Genomic DNA, 23,135 nt, shown 5'->3' with positions numbered 1-23,135 from the left:
TTGGTTGTGTGACACCATCAACAAATCATGCTATACCCTGTGTGTCTCTCCAGCACTCCTGATGAGGAGAGACCCTGTCCGACCGTACCCCCCTCAGACATAGCCAATTGTGTCCGTTGGGTGCTCGGATAAGTCTGTAACATTGCTGAGACCGAAAATCTGGAACTCCATGTCTGCTGTGGTTGGGTAGGATGTTAGACCAAACCATCACCGGGTTTTCAGGCTTAGAGAGATGAAACTGATGACCCCTTATCCAGAGTGTACTAAAATATATCAGTCTTGATGCTATTCATTTCTGTTCTTATTTCATTAGGATGCATGTTGTTGATTCTTTAGCTGAAAATCTGCAACTTCAGCAACAAAAAAAAATAGCTGAAACGGTCGTTTAAAATCCATCAACCTTCTTATCGATGTGTTTCGCAGCTAAAAGCGCTAGCACCAATCAGCTTTGGGACGCGAGTTAATCACCGGGGCTGATCTTTCAAATCTTCATTCCTCATTCTGGATGAAAGCGAGCCAAGAACAAAAGAAAAGGCTTCCTCAGCTCTCTCTCTGTTGATATCCCTTCCTCCAGCCCCCTCGGAGCTCTCATGTCTCCGCATTGTTCCAAAGAGGCGGCTTCCTGTGCAGTGTTTGGTAGACGGGAAGTTGTTCTTGTGCGGCAGGAAGTGTGCGAAGGTTGGTAGAACAGTTAAAGGGTGATTAGGGTCACGGGTAACCATGTCGGGGGGCTGTAAGGGGCATTCATCTGTCAAGAGGTAAATGGTCTTCATCCAGGTTTTGTAACAATGATTAGTGTGACATGAACCCTCTGAGGGGAATTCCTAGTGGAGTGTGTCTGTGGGAAACTACACATTTGGGAAAATACGCCAAAATATATCAGAATATTTTTATGACTTATGATGTAAAGTTAGGTCATGCAGCAGTAAGTTGTGGTAAAGGGGGGATAGCCGAGGCCTCACGATGGACTGGAAGGTGTGTTACTGCATTGCGCCCATTAATTCCAGGGAAACCGGACCACTCGAACTTTACAAACAGTGGCTTATGCTGTAAGACGCTACTAAGTAAATGTCAGGAAATTCCTCCTAGAAGAGCTGAACTTTATATAAGGTTAATCTGAGTCACTTTAATTCATGGCAGGTACTGACTTCTAGTTAACACAAGCTTGAATGTGATTGGCTCATTCTGCCACATCACAGCCACATCCCCAATTATTTATTTATTTATTTTATTCGGATGTAAACGTCATGTTTTACACACGATTCATTACATTGAACGTCAAACGCGGTCATGGACAATTTAGTATCTCCATTTCACCTCACTTGCACGTCTTTGGACTGTGGGAGGAAACCGGAGCTCCTGGAGGAAACCCACGCAGACACGGAGAGAACATGCAAACTCCACACAGAAAGGACCCAGACCGCCCCACCTGGAAATCAAAACCAGGACCTACTTGCTGTTAGGCGATAGTGCTACCACCAAGCCACCGTGCCGCCCAAATGTAACTACTTTATTTCACTTAGCACAGATTATAGGTCACATTTAAGGTGGAAAGATTTCTGATAGTATTTATGTAATTAGTTATTATTCTTTACAGCATAAAATCCAGGTTTTTTTAGATAGATAGTAGACAGATAGTTAGATAGAGAGAGAGAGAGAGAGAGAGAGAGAGAGAGAGAGAGAGAGAGAGAGAGAGAGAGAGAGAGATAGATAGATAGATAGATAGATAGATAGATAGATAGATAGATAGATAGATAGATAGATAGATAGATAGATAGATAGATAGATAGATAGATAGATAGGGGTGTGTACACTATTTATATGATAAAAACACTTTAGGTTTGTCAGTTGTGGGTTAAGAGAAACTGGCCACTTTTGCCTCCCTAGTACCAACCAAACCTCACACATTCCTAAAGACTGAGCCGCATTTCCACTACACTTAAACACCACGCCCGTCTCGGAATAAACCTGCACATGCAATATGGCAAACTTCCCTTGTAATAATGAGGCAGAGAATGTACTCTGCCCAAAAGCTCATTACAAGGAACACAGTAAGCACCATTCACTGCACTGGTTTGATATTCTTTTCATACACACACACACACACACACACACACACACACACACAGAGCCCCACCAACGCTAAATAAACACACCATGCCCCGAGTAACTAAACCAACATGGCTAAAACAATCCCGCTCTATTCATGCGCTTGGGAACAGACGTGGACTTTCTTGTGATGCTGTTGTTCGTCTCATCTTTTTTTTCATGTAAGCTCTTCTGTCTGTGTTTAAAGAAGCCATCAGAAAGAGCTGACCACTACAAGAATCAAACAACCGTGCTAAGTACTAGGGTTGGGCGGTATGACGGTATTACGGTATACCGCGGTATTTAAAAATGTTGACGGTATTTAAAATGGTGACGGTATTTTAAAAAATGTGAAGCGCCAAATTTCTGCTTCAGGTTTACCTTGAAAACTGAGACTTTAAGACATTCGCGCATCCACAGTAAGGGAGGGGTGGGGGGGTGGGCGGTTGGAGCTCACTGATTGGTTGTAGTGATGGGAATTATGGCTCCTTGAAGGGAGCCGGATGTTTTGGCTCGGTTCCCTTTAAAGAGCCGTTCAAAAAAATGACTCTTCGTTCCTCGGGAGGCGCTACTGGGTAAACTAAAAGACCCCGATATTAATATCAATGATGAACAATCATGAACATTTTGCTACCTTGCCTTAAATGTAGGCCTAATTCAAACAACACTTAAATGAGAAAAGAAGATTTATTTTAAAAGAAGAGAAAAAACTACAGAGAAGAGACATACTGTGGTTGCATCGCATTAAGTTTCAGAACAATCCTCTCTTGTGCAGAGATGTGCCTGTGTTTATTTCTGCTTTAAAACATACGCACCATGAAATAATCAGATTTAACATCATTAAGTTTATCAGTTTATTTCTTAGTTATTTGTGCTCGTTTTCTGTATGTTCTCTCTGTAGCTCGGTTACCACTCTCTCGCTCTCTCTCTCTCTGTGTGTGTGTGTGTGTGTGTGTGTGTGTGTGTGTCTCGCTCGCCCTCCGCGATATTAATTAAAAGTGTTTTCGGATTTAAATTTCGACAATAAACAGCTCTTATTATGACTGACTGATTCCTTCTACTGATGCCAAGCTGAACGGGTGGATTACAGGCGATAAGAACTGCGCAGAAATAAAAAAAATATATAAAGAGACGCATTTACACTTATGCGTGAAATATTTATTATAGATCAGATAGGATAAGCAATGTTTGATGTTCCGATCGCTTAATTGTTTTAAATAAAACATTTGAATACTGTGATTACACTGTAAAGTTTGTACACTGTAAACCCCCCCCCCCACCGCCAAACCCTACTAAGTACATGTTTTGTCTGGCATACAGTGGCTTGTTCTGTTGATCAACAGTCTAAGTGATTAAAATAACACACACTTCTGTCTGTACTGTCCAACCAGCATTCCCAGGCGTCTGTAGACACCATCTTTTCACACTCTTTGCTAACCTAAACAAAAATCAAGTCTAATCAAATCAAAGTCTAGTCCACACCGGGGCATTGTACAGACCCCGGGCCCCATGGGGACTTTGGCTGTCCCCAACGGCCCACATGAGGTCAGTGGTAATTAGAAATCAGACGTGAATAAGTGCACAAAAAAGCTCGACTTACAGAAATTCCAGTGTCCTGCACAGAGCCCTGACCTCAGCCCCACTCAACAGCTTTGGAATGAACTGTAACATCAACCGAGGCTTTCTTGGCCAACATCAGTGCCCAGCCATACGAATGCTCTTTTGATCAAATGGACACAAATTCCCACAGACATACTTTAAAGTCTTGTGAGAAGCCTTCTCAGAATTGTGGCTGTTGTTATAGCTAAAAAGATCACATTGAGGTCACTCTATTTGGGCAAGCTGTAGCCTAGTGGTTAAGGAACTGGACTAGTAATCAGAAGGTCACTGGTTCAATCAGAAGGTCACTGGTTCAAGCCCCACCACTGCCAGGTTGCTTCTGTTGGGCCCTTAAACAAGGCCCTTAATACACAATTGCTCAGACTGTATACTGTAATGTAAGTCGCTTTGGATAAAGGCGTCTGCTAAATGCTGGAAATGTAAATGTCTATTTTAACATCATGGTCAGTTGTCCAAATACTTTTGGACAGCAGTGTGGAATCTAGCACTTCTGATCCCACCATGTCTTCACTAAATCTTCAAGCATTGTTGACCTTTTTTATCACACAAAATTCAGTAGCTGAGCTTTTACATTTCAGGATCCAGGTCAAGTGTGTGTGTGTGTGTGTGTGTGTGTGTTAGATTTGGAAACCCCACAGTGCTTTTATAATGGGGGGCGGGTTAGGAAATAGGAACATGTGGTGTGGTTTCAACAGCCATGTCTGACTCAATGGCCGCAGTTCCCAAAGGGAGCAGCAATTCGCTCCCATTACTTAGAACGCAGTAGCCGAATGTCAATACCGCTTCCAAAATGGGCCGATCAATACAAGACGGTCTATTTAACTCACACTGAGGACGATGTAAATGACCCCTGAGCACTTCTGCTTTCTGTGGGTTTGGTGTTTGGGTGCGAGAGTGCGCATGAGCCGAAGGGTTCTGGTGTGACAGACAGCGTGGTAATCTCTCCACACTTGCCAACGCTATTCCCGGATTACATTTGAAGGGGGGGAAGGGGAGCAGCAGCTGTGAACGATGCAGAAAAAGGATTTTAAGATTTTGCGGACAAAAGAGCCACATGCTGAATTAGAACGGAAGACTTTCCTATAAAGCCAGGGATGATCGCTCTACTGTAATTTTGTGCCAGTGAAATAATGCCTGACTGGATGTATAATGATGGTGGACTGGGTGGCCATAAGGACCAGCATTTATGTTCCAAATCCAAGCATGCAGTCTTAATTTTAGAAAGTACACAAATCATAGAAATTATACCCAAACAAGACTGAATGCTACTTATATAAAAGAACAAACATGTTTTTGTTTAAACAAAAATATAAAATAAAAGACCCTAACTGGTATGTTGGCGTGTATCTGTCAAGAGGGTAATATGGGAGGGGTGGTTCACCATCCAATGGTTCACCAAAGCCACACAAAATAGTTTTAAGACCTTGCCATGGTCCAATTCAGTCACCTGACCAGAACCCAAAGAAACAGCTAAATGACTTTGTCTCAGTCTTGTTTCTTTGAGATGATATAAATGGCAACAAGTTTCCTAAAGTCCTGCTTGCTTATCCAGTGTCTGCTGGATCTAGGTTTCCTCCGACCCCTCAAAACATGCAAAAAAAAAATAAAACAGCGCCGGCTCCCCTAACAGGATTAAGTGGTAATGAATAGTAGTACTTGGTGCTTACACTTGAACCCTACCGCGCTATTGTGGTAGCTCAGTGGGTAGAGCTTTGGGCTATCGAACAAAAGGTTGTGGATTTGAATCTTAGCTCTGTCAAACAGCCACTGTTTGGCACTGATGGCTTCCAAACAGGTTGGGATATGCGGAAAAAAACACGTGGTGTGTACGTATACATGACCAATAAAGGCGTTTTACACTATATTATGCATCCAGATAAAGGCAGGCTAAGGTCAAAGAGGCTCTTAATCACTGTATGAATCACTGATCAAACACTATTAAAGGAAAAAGGAATCCCTATTCCTCTGATATACAATGTCACAGCCATTAGATGTTTTACCCACCCGCTGCGCCAGTGTTAATCATCTATTATTCAGTTCCATCCGCCACGCCTCCATTCAAGTCCAATACCTCCTTCCAAGTATAATTACACCCTTGGGACCAAATCAATGCGCCATCGCAAGTGGACGATTTGGACGCCGTCCTGCTCCGAGTGCCCTTCTCTGAGATTCCTTTGCACGTTCGGTGATTAACGTACGGACAGACAGACTCTATCTGCGCCCTTGGCAAGAGACGTACGCAATTACGGTCTTTGCTACAGACCGTCCCTACACACCCATCCCCCCCCGCTCTTCGTTCTACTTCACGGGCACAGCGTGTCAAGGTTGTATGGGCAGGCTGAACCTGATGCACATGCTGAAACCCGCGGTGAGAAGCGGACCTTATTTCCAGTGTTGTAATAGGACATGAAATTATGACCTGGAGTAAAGTATATGGTGCATATCTAAACTAACGGTTCAAAAGACTTGAAGACAAACAGGCTAAACCTTTATGAGGTATATAAAATTATACATTAAATAATAGTCCATAGTATTACACACCTACATATCAAGACACACACACATATACTGTATACATACACTGATCAGCCATAACATTAAAACCACCTGTCCATTTTATCAGCTCCACTTACCATATAAAAGCACTTTGTAGTTCTACAATTACTGACTGTAGTTCATCTCTAAAGTCAGTATTAAAGCATTTTAGCACCCTAGTGGTTCCAACGAGACATTTCAGGACCTGACTATAGTTCCGTTTCATACAGACATTGTTTAATCCATTTATTAGCAATCAGGTCATCAATGCAAAGAGCTGAATCAGAAAATAATGTAATTAACAGATTTAATATTATTATGAATGAATTAATTCTATTAATAGTGAGATACACTGACAGCTACATGGAAAATGGACATCTCCTTGTCAGTACCAGTACAAGGGCTGTAAGGGCTCATTTCAAGGTCAGCGAGATGCAGTGCTGATCTCAGCACAGCTCCAACAACACCAAGGTCCTTCTGCAGCACCTTGCAGTCCATTCATTCTTTTCTTCGTGCCCATATCTCATCTCTCCATCATCATCACACCTTCATTATCTCTTTCACTTTGATTCTCTGTGTGTTCTCCTAATATCTGAATCTCTTTCTTACTGTATCCCCATAATGCAGTCTGTTAAAATGGTATTAGATTATGTATTTATGTATTTGTATACGTATTGTTATTTAATGGTGTGATTTGTCATGATTTTTCACCGACTGCCCTTCCTGAATCAACCATCCTTATTTTTCTCCGGGCTTTCGCCTGGCACTGATAGCGAACCGACACGTGCACGTCCTTAGTAGGCCAGCATATTTTACTGCTGCGCCACCCGAGCGCCATATCAGATTATTTCTTAACAGTTCAAGTGCAGTGAACAGTGTTCTTTCGATATCTGTAAAAAACACAATGTGTAGTGTAGGTTACTTTCTTTAAATGAGTGGTCATTCATCTTCATAAAACAAAAGGACCTTTCACTGGCCGGGAACAAAGTACAAGTGCGTTTGATTAGTCTCAGCGCAGAGCGCAACTGGTGTGCTGTTCTGCTTTATTTAGTGATCAAAGCTGTAATGTCATTATTTATAAGTACATTATACACAGTCATGTGGTGGAAAACTTTAAAGTACATAATTTGTCACGCATAATAAAAACATAGGGATTTTTTAGACCATCATTCTATATTAATAACATCAATATTAAACCGACCAGGTATAACATTATGACCACTGACAGGTGAAGTGCATAACACTGATTATCTCCTCATCATGGCACCTGTTAGTGGGGGGGATATATTATTATATTAGGCAGCAAGTGAACATTTTATCCCCAAAGTCGATGTTAGAAGCAGGAAAAATGGACGAGCGTGAGGATCTGAACGGGTTTGACGAGGGCCAAAGTGTGATGGCTAGACGACTGGGTCAGAGCATCTCCAAAACTGCAGCTCTTGTGGGGTGTGCCGGTCTGCAGTGGTCAGTATTGAAAGGAACAGTGGTAAACCGGCGACAGAGTGGTCCGATCCAACAGACGAGCTCTTGTAGCTCTGGTTCTAATTACAGTTGTTTTGGCAGCAAAAGGGGGACCAACACAATATTAGGAAGGTGGTCGTAATGTTTTGCCTCATCGGTGTATGTGTATTGTTTCTACAAATGTATAGAAATTAATTACTTTTCAAAAGCACTGCTAATGTTAACTGTGATATTATGCACAATTCTGTTTCTCCACTTTCCAATTTTTACCTTTCTTATATTGATATCTATTCTATGAATAAATATAAGGTATATTTACAAGATATAAATAAAGTTCTATCTTATCTTATTTACAACTGTGTTTTGGACAGAAGCTGGTCGGATGTTGTTGTTTCTGTGACCTGGTGATGTTGCCAGACAGCTGATTTTTACTCTGCTTGGTGCGTATCACATTACAGTCCCAGTATCTCTCACTGGTTCCTTCTCTTTGTACGCTCTGGCTCTCTGCATCTCTCTATCCCCCAGCTGTTCTGCTGGCTCAGAGGAGAGCGAGGCAGGCTCCTCACACACTGACACACTGACTCCATTGTGTGTGAGGTACAGACTGGGGGTGGGGGTGGAGCTGCGAGCCCGCAGCCCATCGATTTTACAAGGCGGGAGATGGAGGGGGGGGGAGCGCAGCGAGGGGTGGCAGGAGAAATCCCTGCAGTTAGCTCCCTGCCTAGTCGCTCTCGATCGACTGGTATTTCCTTTTCATCTCTCTCGTCCCGTCTTCCCGTCGACGATTTGTATTATTCGGCTGCACCCCCTTTTCACACTTACACACACACTTACACACACACACACAGATCTGGCACTCTTTACTGGGTGGTGAAGATGCTTCACTGGTTTAAATGACAAATTGCACATGCTAGCTTTCAAACAAACACACACACACACGCCAAGTGTTAATGCCTATGCTGAACACACTCGGCAAGCAGCACATTAACCAAGACACTGAGAAGAGCTCATTAAGACGCCACGCTCTGAGTTATAGCTGTGAATAATTTTGTTAGACTTTTTTTTAGAAACAAAAGAGGAAAAACAGATAGCACAGATTTATCCTGGTCAGGTTCGTGGTGGGTCTGGCATCCTTGGAATCACTGGACGGAGTAACACACCCCACATAGGATGCCAATCCATGGCAGGTCCTCGGCCATCCCCGACTCAGACACAGCCAATCATGTCCGTATGTAGACGCCCGACCGGCCGATAACACCGCTGGGAATTGGAACCCTGGATCCCATGGGGTAGTAGACTAGTGTACATTACCACTGTGTTACCCGAGCAAGGCAGGAATACCCTGAACAGGGTGCCAATCCAAAGCCTTGTGTGTGTGTGTGTGTGTGTGTGAGAGACTCACTAGGACAGCTGAGAGCCTCCTTGGCTGTGATGCTCTTGTTGCAGGCTGAGCAGAGGGTCGTCGCTGACACGGTGAGCGAGGTGAAGAAGTGGCCATTGCTGAGACGAGCCTCCCTCTCTCTGGCTTCTTTCTCCCGCTCCTTCATTCGCTCCTTCTCTTTGTTCTGCGCACAAAGAGGAAAACACAATGCGTAGATGATCAGCAGCAGCACACCGACTTTAGTTCAATCTACTGTATACTAGCAATAGCCAATCCTTTTTGGTAAAGACTATTCACAGAACAAATGAAGTGCTTGTGGTGGGTTTAGTGTCCCCAGAATCACTGGACACAATGCAGCAACACACACGGTATGTAGTTGCCCGACCGGCTGATAGCACCTCTGAGTATTCAAACCATGGACTCCAGCCATAGTGGGCTACAAATCAAGCCTTACCGCCAGCTTTAAGTCTACATGTGCCTAAAATAATGTAGGGCCAAGAATCCTAAACATTTTTGCCCTCCTAAACAAAGAGCCACATATTAGCATTCTAATTCTATCCTGATTGTAAAAGGTGTTTTTGTTCTGGGACACCCTGCACAACAGAGATCTGTTAAAACATGCAGTTGTGCAGGCACGTCTCTGACAGGCTTTATAATGCACCGGACAGGCGAGTCTGGTTTTAGAACTGTGGGATGAACCAGACCAGATGGGAGCGTCTGATCCAGCTGTTCCCAGCATGGGGTTCGCTTAATTCTGCGCACTTCCATTTGACCCGTTAATACACAGTGCTTCGAGCGGTTGGCTCCTCGCTGGGCTGGGAAGCGACTTTTCAAACCTTTGCTAGAGAAACCTAAAAAATCCAGCTCCAGAATCTTTGCCACTCTTGGTCTTCTTCTCCTGGGCCTTTGTCCCGTTCGGTTACGGGGTCGGCTCTCGGCGGATCACGAACCGCGCATCGATTTGGCACAATTTTTACGCCGGATGCCCTTCCTGACACGACCCTCCCTATTTCTATCCGGGCTTGGGACCGGCACTGCAATGCGCTGGTTTTGTGCATCAAGCGGCTAGGTATCTATAGGACAATTCAGTGTTTCCAATTAGCCTGGTGGCATGTTTTTGGACTGTGGGAGGAAACCGGAGCACCCGGAGGAAACCCACGCGGACACGGGGAGAACATGCAAACTCCGCAAAGAAAGGACACGGACCTCCCCACCTGGGGATCGAACCCAGGACCTTCTTGCTGTGAGGCGACAGTGCTACCCACTAAGCCACCGTGCCGCCCATCTTTGCCACTCTTGGTAAAAATTGGAAAACGACATGAAATCTTTTTGGCTGATAAGCTCAACCCTATACAACAGAAACTATGAGGTGACACAGAGGCAACATGGGGAAGATTAAAGCTGTTTTACTCTCTGTATATAAGGCATTGGTGTAAATAAAGTGTCCATATCTACTGTTTTGGCAATAATGAGGTTTAAATAAAAGCAAAGCCTTATTAAATCTGTTGAAATCATTTATAAGAGGATCACAGTTGCAAATTTGCAGAAAGCCGTAGCAGCTTGGAGCGACCAGGTTTCCAGATCTACGACAAGATGCCACCTCCACTTCAAAACACTATATGAAAGGCACATCAGTCACATTTCTTCTTATTTAAAACAAAAAATGAATGAATTTGTAGGAGATTTTTTTACTTGGGTGTCTCTGGTCTAACTGTATAACAAACACATATAAAACTGTTAGCCAAAATAATTATGAAAAGTGACCACAAACTATACTGTTCGTGTCAAATATAGTAAAATATTACATCACGCCTTCCGTGACAACGCTAAAAGTTAAAGATAAATGTACCACAGCAGCAATAGTTCTCCTTTGTGAGAAGAAAAGAAGTTACTGAGCCGACAGCAGCATGAGGTCTGATAAAACTAATCTGGATTAGTTAAATCTCCACGCTGACCCCTTTTATTCTTAATAAAAACAACATTAAACATTTAATCTGCTTTATCGGCCACCGCAGTTTCAGCTACCAAGCAATGTGTATAAAATCTGCCATTGTGGTGCTTTTAAAACTGGGACGGAGCTCATTGTAAATCCAGTCCACTGATGAAAAGGCTCTTAGACATTTACACTATATGGACAAAAGTATTGGGACACCCCTTCTTATTTCTGAATTCCTGCAGTTCGGCCACAATAATTGCTAACAGGTGTAAAAAAAATGATATAAAGGAAATTATAGACTTCCAACTTCGCACAAACTATAAAGACATGAAGAAAGGCTGGGCATAATGAAATTCCAGTGGCCTGCTGTTATTGCATCCTCACTGCTATTAAAAGTAGCCCGATTTGACAGTTCCCCTTCAACAGTTAGCACAGATCTTAATTATTTTTGAAGACAGCTGACAGGGCGTGTTTCAGCAGGCGTTCTAAACAATGGTCTATAAGCTGTGTTTGCTTTATCAGTTCTCATAGCAACAGAGGAAGTTCTAGTTCCTCTTCAGGCCTCGGCTGTGCAGAATTTCATCTTATCACGTCTCATCTGCAAACGTCCGACCTCGGAACCTGCGAGAACTGACAGTCCTTGTAACATCGCTTGTTCTATCTATCTAGAGTCGACAACTTTACCCTAACGATCATGACCATGACGATCGAGTACTGGATGTGCTTTGTAACACGCCAGTACATGAAATCCCACAGACACACAAAGCTGTTTGCATTGAATCCCTCTGATTGTCCTTTTTTTAAATCAGCATTGTTACACACAACCTTTTGCAAGGGAAGTTCATCAAACGAACTTCCCCTAGAAGGGGATCTGAATGACAAGGAAAGCAGGAAGAGGACAGAGGGCGAGTGTGGCAACACGACAGAGCAGAAGTTATTAAGAAAACGAGTGATTGCAGCTAGTCCAGTTATTGCACAAAACACTTGTTATAGTTTTGATTTCAACCTCTCGCCAACAGTTTAGGAAAGGCCCTTCTCTGTTCCAGTATGCATGTGCCCAGGAAGACATGGTTTAACAAGTTTCTAACTTGCATAGACAGCATTAGCTTCTTCTGTGATGATGTTAGTATCGAAACAGCATCAGTATCAGCTGGGGATGAAAACTGTGCCAAAATATACAGGTCATAATTAGTTGACATTTAACTTTTAACCAGAAAGCTTCTGTCTTTAACCTCCTAATGCACAAAATGTCCTTTTTTGTCATCAGATCGCAATAAAGTTGGAAACTGATGAGGTCTAAATGAGATCACAATTGGCAACCAACAACAGGGTCTTTATACTCCAGCTCTGCAGGTACTTAACATTAACCACGCCTCCGTCTTCAGGTTGAAAAAGAAAACAAAGAGAGCATTGGTCTGGGACGTGAACACAGAAAGCTCAAAGGATAACCTCTGCTGTAGGAGAAGAAAGACCTGCGTCGAGAGGCCATGGAGGGGTACCAGTGGGAGTCTTTGAGCAGGGGCAGAGAGATAAAGCAACAAAAAGCAGAATAATAATAATAAAAAACAAGACCAGTGTGCTGGGGAGGCAGACATGAAAAACAATGGATGTGTCTTCGATTTGGAGATGTACAAAGATGAGGCAAAAAGACAAGAGCAGAAGGTTTAGTAAAACCTGAAGATTAGGCTCGATCCTGAAGACCTGAGGTCGTTAAAAACGAAGCACTCTTGCAAAAGGAGAATGTAAAGATTCGACGAATGTGTTCTTAACGAGGGATAAACCGTCCTGCAGCGGAATGCATGCAAACTAAAGCAACAGTGCATCGCAGGGGCTTTCCATGAAAGAATTACGTCCACATCTTCTTGTTTCACTGTTCTAACAAAAAAACTGATTACGGTAACACGGACTAGCCCATAAGCCCGTGAATAAAGTAGTGAGTGCCAGAACATAAACTATCTATTAATATGTCAAAGCTTTAGCAGTGCAATTCCAAATGCATGTGCTTTTTGTTTACATTTTGTTTTTCTTAGTAATCTAAGTTGGCACTTTTCATTGTTTCCTCTTCTTTATCTTTGGTTTCTTTGATCTTGTGGTTTCGATCCAGCTTATATCTTTAGTCATCATCATTGTTATGGCTGTTGTTGGCAGGTTGTACTAGAAACTACCCGATATTAGCTGGGGTTTAAACTCTTAACTTGTCGGTTGATAGCCCAAAGACAGGTGGGTTAAAGGACACTGATGATGCAGTCAGTGTTTATTGACCACCCTCCCCCCAAGTGGATAGCACAGCTAAGATCGGTACCCGGAACATAATAATAAAAACACCGTAGCAACTCCCCTTAAAAATGTAAAACTTAGTTTCATTTTCATTCCTAAACAAACACAACAGGTACTGGTAGTGAATTCAGACTGAGCCCGATGTAAACCTCCTTCTGTGTACTTGTGTATTCAGCTGTTAAAGAGGTTCTTCACTGGCCATAATTGACAGCACACAAAGACCTTTCTGGTCCTGCTGTTTGCACAGCTGCCCTCCACCCCACACCGCATGTGGACAATAACAAGCCTAATCACTCCGAACTTCAAACAGCAAGGGTGCGTTCCTGTGCTTCGGGTCCACCTCTGTCCCTCTGATCTTTAGCCTTCTGTTCATGATCTGTTCAGCTCGTTTTAATACAATAAACCTATTTTTATTTTGTCTAATCGTTGAACGATACACAAAACATGTTGGCCTTACTGTGAATTACTGTATCCCTGCATCTGACCAAAATGAAACTGGACCTGCTCATCAAGTTTCTACATCCTATAGAGCAGAGGTCACTAACAGGCGGACCGCGGTCCGGGTCCGGACCCAGAAGCTGTCCCATACGGACCCGGACCTACAGCCAAAACAGAAAGTTAGGATTTGAAACCTGACGCAGCGCTTCTATTTTAACCGGCGCAGCTTTTGTAGTCTTTACGGTAGCGGTTTAGCGGATGAGAACCAATCACGTGACACCACTCAGCCAATCAAGTCTGTGCATTCCAGCCGGTAAACACTGCGACTGCAGTGCAGACAGTTGAGAGAGTTAGAGGCGAGTTACATGTGAAAAGACGGTGGAAAGAAAAAGAAAGATAGCGAATGTAGAAAAAACGAAGGGAGAGATACAGACAACTGTGCAGGAGAAAGTTGAGAAAAAGACGAGTGAGACAGGAGACAAATGGCGCTCTCCAAAAAAGAAACGTGTACAGCGAAATTACAGCATTTAATCCGTGATGGAGAGACTCATTTCTGTTCTTACTTCCCACTGGAGCACAACTTATTTTTATTTTCTCTTAATTTGATAAGAGAAAGGTTTGATAAGGTGGGGTGGTCCGGGTCCTCTCTGTGTGTGCATGTTCTCCCCGTGTCCGCATGGGTTTCCTTCGGTGCTCCGGTTTCCTCCGACAGTCCAAAAACATGCAAGTGAGGTGTATTGGAGATACTAAATTGTCCATGACTGTGTTCGATATAACCTTGTGACCTGATGAATCTTGTGTAATGAGTAACCACCGTTCCTGTCATGAATGTAACCAAAGTGTAAAACATGACGTTAAAATCCTAATAAATAAACAGACATTTGATTTGACAGTTATTGATAACATGCAGATGTTGATACAACTACTAGGCTACATTATACTATATTGTATATATGTTATAGTGGTTAAGGTACTGGACTAATAAACAGAAGGTTGCCGGTTCAAGCCCCACCACCACCAAGTTGCCACTGTTGGGTCCCTGAGCAAGGCCCTTAACACTCAATTGCTCATTGTGTTCCGCTCATTGTGTAAGTCGCTTTGGATAAAAGCGTCTGCTAAATGCTGAAAATGTAAATATCAATATATTTACATTATATATATATATATATGTATATATATATATATATATACTGTATATATATATATATATATATATATATATATATAGTTAAACATTCTGGACCTTTGCTTCAAGAAATTTTCTCTAACTGGACCCCTTTAAATTTTAGTTGAATACCCCTGCTATAGAGCATGTTCGGATGATTATCACACCTATGCAACATGCAGTACTGCAGTCTGTCTGGATCTTGCACTTTGCATTTGCACTTGTTTTGTTTGTCACAAATTGTTTCCTTAATTTGTTTTAAAATACAGGTCACATGTCTATTGCTGTAAAAGGTGCCCAGATCTACAGGACATCCATCCATTACTGAGCAGATCACGAGAGAGTGACGTTTTTATAACCCTGTTTATAGACGCAGTGGAACAGGTTCGGCGCTCTGCCTGCACTAGCGCATTTTGTCACCGCATGTCATCGCAACCCCCCTCTCTGCTTGCCGTTTCTATGGATTTGGTTATGGCACAGAAAAGCCTTCCCTTTTGTCGAGCCCTCGCCTGATAGGTTAAACGCAATGCAGCGGCTGGATTCATTTGCATTCGCAGCTGAGCCTGACTGCACAGATTCTGCCACGTTGTAACCAGCATGCACTGCGCGAGCGCTACGTCGAAATCGATAGGATGCGGAGGATACGTAACGTGAGGACCGTACCATTTGCAGCTTAAGCAGGTGGGGTGGCAGCATAGGAGTCCAAACACTGGATTGAAAATGAAATCATCCTTGTGTGTTGGCTTTATTAACCACATGTTCTATGATAGAGAAATACCTAAGTCTTTTAAGAATATAAGTATATATCTCTGTGCCTTACAAAAACTGGAAATACCGGTCAGGAATTAAAGAAATGGTCAGTGTTTACTAAACAGACCTGAGTTACAGATGGTCACTCAAGCATTTATATCTTTACTGTGATATGAAAATAATTTGCTGACGTAGAAATGTCACTTTAACACAAACAAGGAAAAATAGGGAAGAGACCCATGGATTGGCATCCAGGGTGTTTTACCGCTTTGCGCCGAGAGATTCTGGGTAACCTGACCCACAGTGACCCTGACCAGGACTAAGTGGTTGTAAAACATAAAAAATCTAATATAATGGTTATACAAACAACTAAATGAAGCCTAGTATTTTTCAATCAATTTATACAATCACTTTATTCATCTGGGCAGAATGGTGGTGCAGTGCGTAGCGCTGTCGCCTCACAGCAAAAAGGGTCTGGGTTCAATTCCCCGGCCAGGGTCCAGTTTGTGCATAGTTTGCATGTTCTCCCTGTGTACGCCTTGGTGTACATAAAGACATAGAGTCAGGCAAACCGGAGCTGCCAAAAATTGGCCTAAGTATGTGTGTGTTGATGTGTGTGTGTGTGTTCTTGAAATGACAGCATTAATTATAGATGTGTACACAACTCTCTTGCACTGTTTGCTTCGTAAACATTCGTGCTAACGAACCGAAACGCTTAATAATGTTAGTTTGCTATTGTTCACGAGCAATCAAGACTGTCAGTACATGTTTAATATGCACATGACTTGGGCTCAATGTCAAGACAAAAGCTCCACTCAGTCGTCATCCAGTGTTTCTCATGCATTAGAATTATTACTGTGATTATTATAAACTGTATTTTGTCCATGAAACGGGTTTAAAACATTAACACACCGTTCCTGTTCTGGCTGTATTCCGTGGAAGCTGTTCTACAACACGACCCCCCTCCATCACAACGTGTGTGATCAAGCCAAGGGCAAAACGGTGTATAATGAGAGAGCACTTGGAAAACACTCCAGTCAGTATTTAACTGTAGCGAAACCACTTCCATAAGCTATGGTCTTGCAGGAACTGTCACAGCCAGAGGAAGCTGGGAATGGGAATTAAAGACCTCTGAGGGTCTTTTGTTTATCGGTGAATAGAAATGTGCTAGTAATTAGCTTTACAATATTCAACACCTGCATTTTTGGCTGCGGGCAGGAGAGGTCAGGGGTTGTGCAGAAAGAAAAAAGAACTGTCTTAAATATACTTCTTTCTTTCAGCTGCTTCTGTATTTAGGAGTCGCCACAGTAGATCTGGTCTGCATACCAGACATACCAGACTTGGCACCGTCTTCACGCCGGATGCCCTCCTATTTTTTAAGCGCAGCTCCCAACTGCTCGGGTGTTTCGGCCACCCCCTTCCCCAACCTTTGGCCAATCGTGTCCACACAGATGCCCGACCGGCCGATAGCGCTGCCGAGATTCGAACCCCGAATCCCAGGATCGGGCGCCTGCTTAAAATATAAATAGTCCAGAATATCTTCTCTGTCCTGTGGTGTCTTCTAAATTTGAAACCGGTTGAAGCCAACATGACATTTATGCTACTTGGCAAAAGCAATTCCACAAGTCTGTAGATAGAAAACTATTTCAGTACTGTACATCCCAGCAGAGCTTTAGGCAATACAATACTGTGAAATTTTTTATACACGCAACTTTATGGGGCAATAAGCAGAAAGTAACTGAAATGGATCAATATTGTTCTAAAGTTTCTATTGAAGCACAAAATAGAGCCAAAAAAAATTTCATTCAGAGTATACAAGCAGGTCCAAACACACGGAAAAAGAACCAGACACATCATACCTTCGTCTGTACGGCTATTAGTGTTTTCCTTTTGAAAAAGCCTCAGTCTCACTGCCACAACAGAATGCGACAGACTAGATTTGAGTCACAGATAAACCTCGGTCCTACATGCAGACTTGTTAAAGTTACACCAGAACAAAATGTGTCAGAATTTGACCTGTACGCATAACGGCGGCGCAGCTTTTCTGTGTTGTTGTTGTTGTTTTCGCTGGATTAACGACAATCTTGTCATATAAAGACAAAACCTAGTACATCTACTAAAATACTGACACACACAGCAAAACAGACTGTTGTGACTGTGGTGTAAACACCCACATATACTATAAAAACATCATACGGACAAGACAAAAGCACTGGGGACGCCCTTCTAATTTTGAATGCACGTGTTTCAGCCACAACAATTGTGAACAGTCCAGCTGTTGTTTCAAAGCATGAGGCAAACTAATGTGCAACTCAAGACATGACATGAGCTAAGGGTGAAACATAAAAACAAACTCCTACACATCTAAATTTGTTAGGAAAACATTCAAACTGTACCACAAAACAGACTTTAAACATTTTACATAACAGATGCTGCTTTAAAGCCACGATAAGTTAATATCAGGACCAATATCAATGATTACTATTCATCTATATTTGCCAATAAATAATGAACATGGATGTTGCTAATCACACGCTGCAGAGTCAGCTTATTTACTGTAAGGGCGTCACCCATATATATCGGATGATGTGAAGCATCCTGTGAAACAGGATCCCTGTAACCTGTTCTAATAACCTATTGGCTACCACAGCACAGGTTTATCTGCAGGTTATTCCATTCCGCCGACCTTCACCATGTCGTTCACCTCGAGTCGGCCGATGCGCGCAAAGCTCTCGGCTGCTGCTTAATGAAGTCACTGATCGAACACAATACGTAACTGTGTCATGCATCCACACACGACTCTGGTCCAGGGACGAAGTGCCACTATTATATGTGGTACAAAGCCGTAAGCGTAGCTCGCGGCGGAACAGAAGTCCGATTCAGGCAGCACTCCGTGAGACGATGGGACGGGGCGCTGAGGTGAAGTCGACGCTGCGAGCGCTCCAGTGATAATAGAAGGTCTGTTAGTGATGCTTTTTATGTATGTGTACTGTCTCATGTCTAAGCCCCAGGCTCTGCTTACAATCATTTCCGTGTCTCCTCACTCTGTCTCTATTGACGTCTGGCTGCCCTTAGGACATTTTGGGACTAAAATGGGCTCACCCTGGACAGGACAAAAAGGCCGGGCTGCCTTAATTCGGGACGCGTGCTTTGTAGAAAAAAAAGAAAGTGTTCCAAGGGTTCAAAACAAAAACAAGAGGATGTTTATTATACACTTGTATATATTTTGATGACCTTATTAAAGCAATTAAAAATGCCAAGTTACACAAACAAAAACTAAAGGAGCAAATGTTTTGACAGCAGTTATTTTTGGTTCTTATGTACGCCAATTATACAAAATTATAATAAAAATCTAGCATAGAATAAATATTTACTTAATAATAGTAAATTAATTCATGCTTTACTATATGCCTATTTTATTACATGTTAATATATATATTTACTTTAACACTGTTAAGTTAAATGTATAAATGACTAAGAAAATTTTTCAGGTCTACGTTATGTTGAATGCAACACCATGCTGCAGACTTTACTTTCCTTTTGCTACGTTTACCAACCACTACTAATAAATGTAATCTTAGTACATCTAAAAACGTCAGACCTGATGGCAGCACTACAACAAGTGTTTCGTTTTGAGATGCTGGTGAAGATTGCTGTTGTTATATCTACAGCGACATAAACCAACATATATTTATAACAGAACTGTCGTGCTATCGTAATGGCATGTTTGTCGCGGTTGGTTAGTGAGAAGGTTTGAAAAATACACAAAGCAGTTCCTTCCCTGTGTATTTCAGATAAACACCACTGTCTAATGACAGTTTACACAACGGAGTGAACGATCTGGCTATACCGTAGCAAAATCTCTACTCGTAGACTATCGTTCTACCATCAGACAGTATATAACGTCATACTATACGAAGCTGCTATGGGGAAAAACTTGCTGAACTGCTTTTTTTTTTTTTTATAAACCATGTTGCATCTGCACTCATCTGCACAGCCTTCCTGAACTGGGTTTCACAATGACATCATTCGGTAAATGTGTGCAAGTTCTCACTCCGAAGTTAGTTCTGATTAGTGTGTGTCAGTGTAAACGCACGCCAGCCTTCATACTCCTGCGCTAGATACAGGACATCTGTGCATACAGAAGCATCTGTGCATTCCCATGTGTGTGTGTGTGTGTGTGTGTGTGTGTGTGTGTGTCCTGTGGGTTTATTACATTAACTGTCACCTCTGAAATACAATAAAGCCACTGAACTCTACTGGACTGACAAGTCAGTTTAAGTACTTCCCTTTTCCTTATACTTCTGACACATGGGCTAGACACGCGTATAAACACACTGACATTTTCTACTGGCTTTGTCCTTTATCATCAAACATCATACAAATAACTAACAGAAACACTGATTCTTCCACAAACAGTCACACTCAGTTCTTTGTGTCAAAACACTGAGTCAGTTCCTCTTACTAAACCAGTAATAACATATATATTACATGGTAATTAAATATTTTAGTTGGTGAACATATGTTGTTTAACTACACTGATACCCTCAGGAAAATATCTTCCCTTATACTCTCTCTATTGAGTTGCAGTATGATACTTCACATACATTATAGAACCAGTAAGAATCTGCATGGGCTTTCTCAAGGTCCAGGTTTCCTCCTGCCTCCCATACCATAGGTGGATATAGGATATGTAAATGAGTATATGTGTAAAGCGCAGCCCTGTCCAGTTTAGTTGGCATACATTTGTAAGGGACATGTATGGTTTTAGTCGTTTTGTGCGACTTCTTTTTCTCTGTAAATCAATGATGAAATTAACGATTAAAACACCTTTCACAAATCTGAGTCTTTTTTAAGTCTTTTTTTGCTGTCACAGCGACCTCTGAGCCCATAATGGTAAAGTGCCTTACTGTGTGTTCTAACAGCTTCGAACATTTTGACATTTTTTAGTTTTCGTACTGACCTTGGCAAAGAGACCACTGTTCCATATACTGTACTTTGCAATTATCAACACCTGTTTGTACAGATAAACATTGGGACCTGAAGCTATGATTTGCTTTCACTCATCAGGTACTCCCAGCTGTAATATATGTGGCTTCGTGTCATTTGTGCAGTCAAACTAGCCCTATTTATTCTGTCACAGTGAAGTGACCAGCTGTAGCTGATTATAATTATTAACAAGAAAAAGTACATCATTTAAGTCCAATGCATGCATATTTCTGGTGGACTGAACTATCCTTTATTTGCATACATTTCTCTTTTTACAATTAGATTTATAACGTCTTCTTTTATAATTAGATATCAATACACTATATGGATTTGTTTTCAATAGGATTCCAAGCGTACAGGTGGAGAACGACTTTATTTTTGCACAGTAAGCTTATAAATACTACTAAGCAGTAAGCCGTATCTTTCAGCTCCATCCCCCACTCATTTTCTCTCCCTCCGCCTTGGATAACGCTTTCCACAGAAAAAACCGTAACCGCATCTCAAACGCATGCCTCCTCCCTTACCTACCAGCACTACACGTAGTACAAATACGATGATCTATGCAGCCTATCTAGTGCACTAGTTTACACACAAGAGCTGTTTGGGACAGGACCGGACTTTTCCGCCACGCTTTCTCCCTAGTTTAGTTGTACACACACACACACACGGCATGGCGAATAAAAGTAACAAAGTGAACCAGAATTAAACAAACATCACATCACAATTATTTGAAAGGAATAATAAGGTTAAACGAGGCGAGACGGGAAAAATAACAAATATTTGTTTTTATAATGAGTGATATGAAGAGCGCGAGCCGTTATGTGCCGCAGTCTGCTGAGGAAAATCGGTGACTATGCTAAGCTAACGGACTATTTTTAACCGAACAATAAATTAAAAGTTGTACGTTTTAAATTTAAATATGAGATACGTTTAAATAAACACACAAGTTTAGTTCCCGACCTTAAACGTCGACATGTGTGTTAAATGAAGCAGCACTCACCTTTAAGTTTACTTCTTTCATTCTATCCTGACGCGTTCTCATTAACGGGTCTGTAACACGGGACATACCGAGCATCAGGACCCGGTCAGACAGATCCTACTTCTCGGTTCAACACCAGCCTCACCACCAGAACAATACTCACACGTTTACAATAGATTCCAACCCGACTACTATGAGAAGTGAGTATTCGTGTTAATAACAAGTGCATAGACGAGATTCCATTCACTTTTATTCCTCTGCATTCATCCCTGACCGTTAAAACAAAGCAACTCGTCTCCTCGACACTTTCTGCACACAGGAAACCCGGCGCAGCAGCGCTAGTTTTTCCCAGATGCATTTCTCTAAGTACCGCCTTCTCGATTCTCATAGGCTAGCAGGGCATACTCCGCAAACAATGCACCAATCAGAGCGCGAGAGGCGGGACTTGCTGAAGATGTGAGGAGAGCTCGGTAGCCAAGCGACGCGGAGATAAGCCACGCCCCCTTCATTCAACATCGTTTGATTACGAACGGCTTTCATACTTCTGGCCAATCAGCGTTGAGTATTGATCTCACCGCGATCTCAGTTATTAATCAAGTAGATCTTTCATCGCTCCACCAATCAAAAGTCTCTATTTATATGATGTCTTCTGCAACTGTTCTTTTTCTTTAACAGATTTATTCATTCACAGTTATTCACAGTTTTAGATAAGATCCTTTATTTGTCATATATACATATACAGGTGTACAGTACAATGAAATTCTTTCTTCGCTTATCCCAGCTTGTTGGGAGCTGGGGTCAGAGCGCAGGGTCAGCCACGTTACGGCGCCCCTGGAGCAGACAGGGTTTAGGGCCTTGCTCAAGGACCCAACAGTGGCTGCATAGCTGAGCCCAAAGCTCTACCCACTGTCCCACCACTGTCCCTGTTTTACACACTTTGGTTACATTCATGACAAAACAGGTCACTTGTTTACACAAGATTCATCAGTTCAAGTTTTTAATGTCAAACACAGTCATGGACAATTTTGTATCTCTTATTCACCTCACTTGCATGTTTTTGGACTGTGGGAGAAAACCGGAGCTCCCGGAGGAAACCCACCCAGACACGGTGCAAACTCCACACAGAAAGGACCCGGACCAGGACCGCTCCACCTGGTAATCGAACCCAGGACCTTCTCGCTGTGAGGCGACAGTGCTACCCACTGAGCCGCACAGCCTATTTCATAAGTCGGGTCACAATATACAAACAGCACTTTATATTATTATAGTGTAGACAGTTATGCAATGGCTCGGTGGGTAGCACTGTCACCTTACGGCAAGAAGGTCCTGGGTTCGATTTCCAGGTGGAGCGGTCCGGGTCCTTTCTGTGTGAAGTTCTGTGTGCATGTTCTCCTGGGTTTCCTCCGGGTGCTCCAGTTTCGTCCCACAGTCCAAAGACATGCAGTCAGGATGGCTAGAGATATGAAACACCATCCTAGGTGTGTGTGTGTGTCCTGTGACGGACTAGCGATCTGTC

At 42.5% G+C, this 23,135-nt stretch overlaps 1 protein-coding gene across 1 annotated transcript in view; it reads right to left on the bottom strand.

Moving 5' to 3' along the window:
* The window catches only part of arhgef2 (rho/rac guanine nucleotide exchange factor (GEF) 2), a 35,324-nt gene extending 13,401 nt beyond the window's left edge, over positions 1-21,923 (bottom strand). The window contains exons 1-2 of the mRNA XM_062987631.1: positions 21,641-21,923; positions 9,107-9,269 (exon numbers count right to left, since the gene is read on the bottom strand). Coding sequence (XP_062843701.1) covers positions 9,107-9,269; positions 21,641-21,715 — 238 coding nt within the window. The 5' untranslated portion in view covers positions 21,716-21,923. The remainder of the gene's footprint in view (positions 1-9,106; positions 9,270-21,640) is intronic.
* Positions 21,924-23,135: the final 1,212 nt, after the last annotated feature.

The sequence above is a fragment of the Trichomycterus rosablanca genome, chromosome 25 (assembly GCF_030014385.1).
Source record: "Trichomycterus rosablanca isolate fTriRos1 chromosome 25, fTriRos1.hap1, whole genome shotgun sequence".
In the NCBI taxonomy this organism is placed as follows: Eukaryota; Metazoa; Chordata; class Actinopteri; order Siluriformes; family Trichomycteridae; genus Trichomycterus; species Trichomycterus rosablanca.
The sequence above is the reverse complement of the archived record's forward strand: the minus strand, read 5'-3'. Positions and strand labels throughout refer to the sequence as shown.